General features: G+C 35.4%; 1 protein-coding gene across 3 annotated transcripts; it reads left to right on the forward strand.

Annotated features, from left to right (window-relative positions):
- Nucleotides 1-2,475: 2,475 nt before the first annotated feature.
- Nucleotides 2,476-9,456, forward strand: OR5AC26 (olfactory receptor family 5 subfamily AC member 26). 3 transcript variants are annotated; one of them, XM_038582471.1, is made up of 4 exons: nucleotides 2,476-2,848; nucleotides 3,889-3,990; nucleotides 5,317-5,421; nucleotides 8,007-9,456. In XM_038582471.1, coding segments are annotated over exons 3-4 (948 nt in total). In that variant the 5' UTR covers nucleotides 2,476-2,848; nucleotides 3,889-3,990; nucleotides 5,317-5,420; the 3' UTR covers nucleotides 8,954-9,456. The 3 variants fall into 3 exon arrangements, with proteins under 3 accessions (XP_038438399.1, XP_038438398.1, XP_038438400.1); XM_038582470.1 differs by lacking the exon at nucleotides 3,889-3,990; XM_038582472.1 differs by lacking the exons at nucleotides 3,889-3,990; nucleotides 5,317-5,421.

Here is a 9,456-nt window from a genome sequence, read left to right on the forward strand (position 1 = left end):
TAGAAATGGGCCAAAGAGATAAAGGATCATTTATCTCTTTGGTTAGGTTTATTCCTAGGTATGTCCACAATGGCCGAACTGTGGAAGGAGCCTCGTTGTCCATCGACAGATGATGGATAAAGATGTGGTCTACATATACAAAGTAATATTACTCAGCCATTAGAAACGACATGACGTTGAAGCAAACACCCACCATTTGCTTCAACAGGGATGGAATGAGGGTATTATGCTGAGTGAAGTAAGTTAGTCGGAGAAGGACAAACATTATGTGGTTTCATTCATATGGGGAATATAAGAAATAGTGAAAGGGGTTATAAGGGAAAGGAGAGAAAATGAGCGGGAAATATCAGAGAGGGAGACAGAACATGAGAGACTCCTAACTCTGGGAAATGAACAAGGGGTAGTGGAAAGGGAGGTGGGCGGGGGGATGGGGTGACTGGGTGATGGGTACTGAGGGGGGCACTTGACGGGATGAGCACTGGGTGTTATACTATATGTTGGCAAGTTGAACTCCAATAAAAAATACACACAAAAAAAGAAAGAAGCTTCCAACTGAACTGGATACGAAAGCCTTTGTGGCTGAGAGTCAAATATCCTGCCATGTTTAAAAGTTACTGCTCTGATGAGGAATTATTAGTCGTCTGGTATGAAATTTGCACAATCCACAAAGCTACCCACAGACAGGATAATTTCCCGTTTCACTGAGTGAATCTCACAGTTACGACACCACAAGTAATTACTTCTCAGAGGAAGCCTTTGCAGCTCAAGAATACTGAGCCATCAATCCTATTATCTGTCAGAAATTCAGGGTTCTACTATCTCCTACCTAGATCAGATTTTTGTTGTATGGTTCACTATGTCCAAGACAGTGAAAGGAAAAATTCATAATTATTGTTTGCCATTTTCTTATGACCTGTTGGAATATCTTATGACCTTTCATATCACTGCAGAAAATGTAGTGCCAGTCAGTGGGCACTGTTAGGACTTCTACCTGGCTTCTTGGGCTCTGTCAGCCTCTGTCCGCCTCATCACAAAAGAGCGTATTCCTCACACAAAGGCAGAATTCTAATGGGTTTGGAGAGAGGCTGGCAGCTTAGCCACTGTTTAAAGAGAACTCCTTACATTTTTTTTTAAGAGGGAGAGAGAAAGAGAAAGAGCTGGTGGGGGGGCAGGGGAGAGAGAAAATCTTAAGCAGCCTCCATGCCCAGCACAAGCCCAACACAGGGCTCCATCTCAGGGCCCTGAAATCATGACCTGAGCCAAAATCAAGAGTCAGACACTTAATGGACTGAGCCACATAGTGCCCCAACTCCTTACATTCTTACAATAAGATTAGAAAAACAAAAGGACAAACTAAATTTTTTTTTCTCATCAATGCTGCATATACAGAAGCCATGGTTTTTAACTTTTTAATTTACTGTAATTTTGATTTTTAACTTTAGCTCTTGAATCAATTGCGTTGTCAAAGAAATTTCAGACTCATTCACCTAAGGAGTCCATTAACTACATTAGACAAAAACTTTGTATAAAGGATGATTGGATACGTTTTAGGATGAAGGAAGGGAAATACAGGCTTAAAGACTTTGATCTTCAGAAAGGGAGACAGAACGTAAAGACTGCTAACTCTGGGAAACGAACTAGGGGTGGTAGAAGGGGAGGAGGGCGGGGGGTGGGAGTGAATGGGTGACGGGCACTGGGGGTTATTCTGTATGTTAGTAAATTGAACACCAATAAAAAATAAATTAAAAAAAAACTACACATGATAGAAGAAAAAAAATCCATAAAAAAAAAGACTTTGATCTTTCTTCTAAGAGTCATCATAAGTTGTATTTAAGGGTTTAAATGGAGTTGCATCCATGGGTGTAGGAATGGTGCTGATTTTAATGGTTTGGCATTTTATAAAGATGACATTGGCTCAAATGCAGAGAATGGTAGGAGCAAATATTAGAAAACACACATAGATTATTAAAAGGTTATGTCCGTACTCAAGGTGGGCAATAGGGTTTTCTTGGATTTTGAGAGAAGTGAATGGTTTCACCAGATATTAAAGAGATAAAAGCTATGGGTTGGATAATGACTTTGACAGAATTCAAGGGGAAATTCAGTGTCAAAGAATGGGTTTCAGGTTGGTTTCTTTAAAAATAGGGTAACAATGATGCCATTAACTGAGAATGGGAAAACAGGCTGAGGGCCACATTTGGTGATAGTGTTGGAAAAGATTGAATTTGGATCTGGACATTCTGAGTTTCATGAGATGTTTGAAGAAACTATCAGATGGTTGGGATGAGGCAACACCAAGAGCAATAAAAGAAAGGAAATGAATATGATCTAAAAACTCCTCAGGGGCAGTTTGTCATGTCGCCCTCACAAGGAACTCAATGACACAAAGTGTGCTTCTAATTGTTACACCTGATATGTCTGGGCTATTCCCTGATTAGCTCACAATGCCCAGTAGAACAGCTTTGCCTCCATCACACAGGGAATCCATTGGTAACTTCCACTGAGGGAATTCCAAAGATTTTCTTCTTCTTTTTTATGAATAGATTTGAAAGAGAACAAATAAATATCTCCCTGCAGTTGAGATTTCCAAGGAAAATCTTTGCACAAGGAATCACTGCTTCATTCTGCACCTGCCACTTTTCTTCACTTAAAGGTTTTAAGAGGAAATACCGGGATGTGGAAACAGCCAGCAGCTTCGTCAATTTGGCAACTCATAAAGATGACTTGGCCCTGATGTAAAGTGTGGTAGAGGGAAATTTACATTTTTTCTTTTTTTTCCTTTGAGAACCCACATCTTTCCTTCAACAAACCTTATCATTTCTGTCTCCAAAAGACTTAAATAAACTAGGTAAGGACACTAGGATCTGTCTAATTTTCACTATTTGTAGTTTTTCAATTGGCTTATTTGAAAATGAGATATCCAGGTAAGAAATGAAAATCCTGATAACCCTATGAGATTTTCTGTTTCTCTTCAGGTTAGACAATTCTGGATGCTTGTCACAAATACTAAGTGTTTGACTGTTGAAGAGACATATAATAATATTTCTTTTTAATAGTAAACATGAGATAATAGAAAAATGAGACAAATGGAAAAAATAATGATAATGACTCAAGCGTTTCAGGTATTATTTCATACTATTAGAAAATTTTCTTTGTCAGGGTAATGACAACTAAATTATGCTGCTAAAACTTCCATAATTTGTTCATGGAATCATGAAAAGACTAAATTCACCACTTTAGCCCTTATAAATAGTATATATTTATCCCTACACACATACACACATACAGTGTATACCTATATCTATATATATTCTTATATATAAACACATATCTATACATAATATAGATATAGATAGATGGATAGATATAGAATAGATGAGATAGATACATGATAGATAGATAGATAGATAGATAGATAGATAGATATGGAAAAGATCTAAGCACTTAATAGTTCTTAGCCTAATTATGAAAATAGGGTGTGTCAATTATGGGTTTAACATTGTCAAGGAAGCTAAGTAGTCTCACTTGGTCAAAACCTCTACCTTGGAAATTAAATGACTTGCCATCAGTGTCCATTAGGCCAATTTTTAAAAAAGATTTTTAAAAATTTTATTTATGAGAGACACGGAGAGAGAAGCAGAGACACAGGCAGAGGGGGAAGCAGGCTCCCTGTGGAGAGCCCAATGTGGGACTCGATCCCAGGACCCCTGGGATCATGACCTGAGCAGAAGGCAGATGCTCAACCACTGAGCCACCCAGGTGCCCCATTAGGCCAATTTTTAGAGGAGACATTTCAGTCAGTCTCCTTGCTTCTCATTTGTTTCAGGGCTTCTCAATGGCATATATTTTAAAAGATAAATTTTTAACGCTGATTTTTTCTTGTTCTAGTCTCAGAGAAGATGGAAAATAACCCACAATTCTCCCTAATGTAGAACCATTAAGACAAATATTGCCTCTGGACCTGTTTTAAAGTTAAACAATACAATTTTGGTAAATAGGTGAAATTTTTATGCATTTTAATCAGTAAGAAGTATGTGTATAAAATTATGTTATTCATTTTACTTTGAGAGACAATGAGTATATTCATCAAATTACAGGCAGATTTTCTCCTTCTAGGTGATCTGAGTCTGTGTGTTCACTTCTAAATCTCTTGGGATCTCTTCTTTTGGACTTACTTTTAGACAAAATTTTTAGGTCATAGAACAAAATCAAAGTATTTAAAGGCCACATCAAATATTCCATCTATAATGTGGGTAAAAATTATAAGATATTAACCAACATATCAAGAAAGAAATGTACCTGAACATGAAGAAAACTATTTAAAAGTTTAATTTTAATTTAAATAGTTTAATTTAATTAAAAAAAATCTGTGCTTGTATACCTAACTTTATTCATTTACAAAAAATCTGACTGAGTGAGAAAGAGAAATCACTCTCAATGGATGATTTCAAATATGATCGAAAATATTCACAAGCATTTGCTACAGAATCCAACATTTTTCTATTTTTTACAATACAGAAAATATGTAAATAAAATTTACTTATGATTAATTCCCATTTTTCATTAAAATATTTATTGCCACCTACTAATGCAATAAAAGTATTCCTATTTCTCTCCTTTTCTCTTCTTCACTATCAAAACTCTTATGACTATTCTTAAATACATGTCTTTGACCACATATAAATATCTATAATTGTATAAATAGGATGACAATATATGTTGTATCTTTATCACAAAAACTGTTCGGGGGGCAGCCTGGGTGGCTCAGCGGTTTAGCGCCGCCTTCGGCCCAGGGCATGATCCTAGAGACCTGGGATCGAGTCCCACGTCTGGCTCCCTGAATGGAGCCTGCTTCTCCTTCTGCCTGTGTCTCTACCTCTCTGTCTCTCTGTTTCTCATGAATAAATAAATACAATCTTAAAAAAAAAAAAAACTGTTTGGAGGTATCGTTTATTTCTGTTTCCCTTTGCTTTATTACTCTCCTCTCACCTACACCAGACAATAAATATTAACAAGCTAGTGTCTATCATTTCACACAGTCTTTATGTTCTTATGGTTATTTGCAAATGTATATGAGTGCATGTGTTCATAGATGTACAGAGTGGGAATTTTAAGATATTGCCTGTTTGTTTAGTGGGATAATATTAAAAACATTTCTCTGCATTTTATTTTTTTTCACATTCCTAACAATTGTGGAAATTTCTTTGAAACAAGTGGTAGAGCAATAACTCATTTTAAATGACTGCTACAATATTGATTAGTATTAGGATTTGTTCAACTATTGCTTCATCCTTTTGGTTTACTTATTATTTCCAGTCTTTTGCCACCATGATGAACAAGGATGCAGTAGACTTCTCTCCCTATGAAATGATATGTTATTGCTATAGAATGGATTGAAGGCATGGATCACTGGGTTGAAAAGTATGTGTATTTTTATTTTTAAAAAATATTGCCAAATTGTTTCTTCAAAGTCTTAATAATTTACATTTTTACCAGAAGTGGGAAAGTGTCCTTTTCCAGGTTTTGACAACTAGTAGATTTTGCTAATCTGAGGAATGAAAAATAATGTCTTGTTTTATTTGCACATCTTGCATATTGGTGAAGGTGAGAATCTTTTCCCACATTTATTGAATGTATTGACATAGTCTTCTGTGACTTTTCCTTTCAATTCCATTTTTATTTTTCCATTGAGTTATTTGACTTTTCTTACCAATTAGTAATATTTCTTTGCATGTGATAGGTACAAATATTTTAGCTATTAATTGCACATGATTTCCAGTTTTATTCATCTTTTACTTTGTGAAAGATTTGATACATACTCTATTTTTATGAATTTAAACATTAGATTAGACACATTATATATTTATTATGGGTTTCTTATATTAGTCAAAGATTTTTGTAATATATTTAAATTATATTTATTTTATGAATGTTCTTAGAATGTTTAAAATATTTGTTTTTTTAGTTTGTACTTTTTAGTCCTTGATCCAGGAGTGATTTTAGATTTTGTTTGTTTTAAGAGAGAGAGAGAGAGATCAGAGGAAGGGGAAGAGGCAGAGAGAGAATCTCAAGTAGACTCCACGCTGAGTGTGGAGCCTGATGTGGAGCCCGATCTCATGACCCTGAGATGGTAACCTGAGCTGAAATCAAGATTTAGACGCCTAACTGAATGATCCTTCAGGCACCCCCATTCCAGCAGCAATTTTAAAACAAACATAGAAAAGGAAGCTATTCTTACTTTTTTTTTCAGATAGGCGAATATAACCACAATATTTATTGAATAAAGCATCAGTCTCAATTGAAAAATCATCACATACTATATTAAATTCTAATACATATTCTTGAATCAATCTTTGGAATTTTTATTTCCTATCCATGTCCTATTATATTCTATAAAATGACTTTGTTTTAACATTTGCCACTGCACACTTGACTTGCATACTGTAGATATTTTCCTTGTCTCTTCAAAATACTCTTATTTTATAAGAACTTGATGCTTATGCTATCACATTAAAAAGCAATCCGGGGGCACCTGGGTGGCTCAGTGGGTTAAGTGTCTGTCTTTGGCTCAGGTCATAATACCAAGCCCCACATCAGGCTCCCTGCTCAGAGGGGCCTGCTTTTCCTTCTCCCTCTGCTCCCCCTGCTGTGCTATCTCTCTGTCAAATAAATCTCTGTCATCTCTCTGTCAAATAAATAACCAAAATCTTTTTAAAAAGCAATTATGATTCTAACTGAAATTAAATTGAATTCTACTGACATTTTTATAATACTAAGTCTTCTTATCTGAGAATATATTTTGTCTGTTTCTTTAGAAATTGCCTTTGCTAATTTTGTACAATTTTATTAACATAGGTATTACATACTTTAAAACTATTTCAATGTATTTTAAAGTGTATGGTTATTATATATTTCCCTTTTTTCCTCTTCCTTGTTTGTATAGAAAAAAGTTATCACTTATATATTCATTTTTTATCTAGTAAAGTCATAATGTTATTTGGTTATAATGATATAACATTAGCAAAAATATGAATTTATCTCCCACAATTTTATGACATTTCATTGTATCTTTTTTATATCTTAGGTGTATTGAAGGTTTCTTTTTTTCAGATTTTATTTATTTATTCATGAGAGACACAGACAGAGAGGCAGAGACACAGGCAGAAGGAGAAGCAGGCTCCTTGTGAGGAGCCTGATGTAGGACTTGATTCCAGGACCCTGGGATCATGCCCTGAGCCAAAGGCAGACGCTCAGACACTGAGTCACCCAGGTGACCTGATATATTGCAGTTTCTAAAAAATACTGTACAATAATGGTCAGAGTAAGCATTTCAATCTACTCTTAATTTAAAAGACATACTGTATTACATAGAATGTATGCTATTGGTTTTAATAACTAATCTTTAGTTTATTTATTTATTTATTTATTTATTTATTTATTTATATATATATATATATTTATGTATTTTAGAGAGATAAAGAGCTCATGCACATGCACATGCACATGAGCAGTGGGGCAGGGTAGAGGCAGAGGAGGGAGAGAGAGGATCCCAAGCAGACCGCACAACCAGCGCAGAGCCCCATGCAGGGCTCAATCTCACAACCCTGAGAGCATGACCTGAGCTGAAATCAAGAGTCAGACACTTAACTGCCTGGGCCACCCTGGTACTCCTAACATATTTAAAAAGCTTAATTCTATTTTTTAATTTTTATTAAAGATTTTAAAATTAGAGGATGATTATTAAATTATAATCAATTATTTTCCAAATCAAAATGTAAGCCCATTTCTCTTATAACAAGTAATGAATTCCATATAGATATATTCCCCCTATTTTTTAGGAACAGTTGCCCAAACACATATTGTGTGTAAAGAATACTCAAGTATAAAGGTAAACGTTCTGATTAAAAGGGATATATAAAGAACGAAGATACATTTATTTTCAAATAAAATGTGATTATTTTCATGGTAGTTTATGACTGTGTTCTTCACTTATTCTTTCATTTCAGTGATCAGCTTCAGTGAATCTGATGGAAACAGAACACAGGTGACTGAGTTTGTTCTCACAGGGCTTACAGATCATCCAGGACTGCAGGTCCCCCTGTTCCTGGTGTTCTTGATCATCTACCTCACCACCATGGTGGGCAACCTGGCACTGATTTTTCTCATCTGGAAGGACCCCCATCTTCACACCCCCATGTACTTACTCCTTGGCAGTTTGGCCTTTGCAGATGCTTGTTCCTCATCTTCTGTGACTCCCAGGATGCTAATGGATTTTTTATCTAGGAATCATATGATATCACTGGTTGAGTGCATCACCCAATTTTATATTTTTGCTTCCAGTGCAAACACAGAGTGTTTCCTCCTGGTAGTGATGGCCTATGACCGCTATGTAGCCATATGCAACCCTTTGCTTTATCCAGTGGTTATGTCCAATATCTTCTGCATTCAGTTATTAAGTGTTTCATATATTATTGGGTTTCTGCACCCTATGATGCATGTCAGTTTGTTATGTAGATTAACTTTCTGCAAGTCTAATGTAATACATTATTTCTACTGTGAAATTTTACAATTGTTTAAGATTTCCTGTACTGACCCTAGAGTTAATATGCTCCTGATTTTTATATTTTCAGTCTTTATACAGTTTTTCACTTTCATGACTATTATCATCTCTTATTCCTATGTCCTCTTTGCCATCCTGAAAAAGAAGTCTGAAAAGGGCAGGAGCAAAGCCTTCTCCACATGTAGCGCCCACCTGCTCTCTGTCTCCTTGTTCTATGGCACCCTATTCTTCATGTATGTGCGTCCTGGGTCTGGGCCAGCTGAAAATCAAGATAAAATGTATTCTGTATTTTACACAATAATAATTCCCCTACTAAATCCTTTTATTTACAGTCTGAGAAACAAAGAGGTGATAGGTGCCTTGAGGAGAATAATATACATAAATAGTTCTTAGGGCAAAATTTAAACTTGCTCTTTTCAAACTTTGCAAAATACAAGGGATGTGAAGTTATGCAAATTAGCTTTGGCTTTATAGTTTTAGTAGAAGACAGTGTCTAGGGCAGTTTCTGAGTGCCATGTGATGAAAGTCAGCTTCAAAGGAGATTTGTTTCAATGGAAGGATATCTAATATCACACAGAACTGAATTCTTAATGAAAAATAGAACTAAGTATTTAGAATTTATGTTTTTTACTCTTTGTAAATTTCCTCTAAATTAGATATAATAGTTTGTAATTTTATCGTGGGAGACATTTGCATGTTTCTTTATTTGAAACTGGTGTGACTAGCCAAGATAATTGTCCAGAGTCTGCATATCAAAAGCCTTACTACTTTTCCAGTTTGCATTCCCATCAACAATATAAGAGGGTTCTGTTTTCTCCACATCCTCGCCAACACCTGTTTTTCCCTGTGTTAGTTAATTTTAGCCATTCTGTCTGGTGTGAGATGATCTCTCATTA

The sequence above is a fragment of the Canis lupus genome, chromosome 33 (genome assembly GCF_011100685.1).
Source record: "Canis lupus familiaris isolate Mischka breed German Shepherd chromosome 33, alternate assembly UU_Cfam_GSD_1.0, whole genome shotgun sequence".
NCBI lineage: Eukaryota > Metazoa > Chordata > Mammalia > Carnivora > Canidae > Canis > Canis lupus.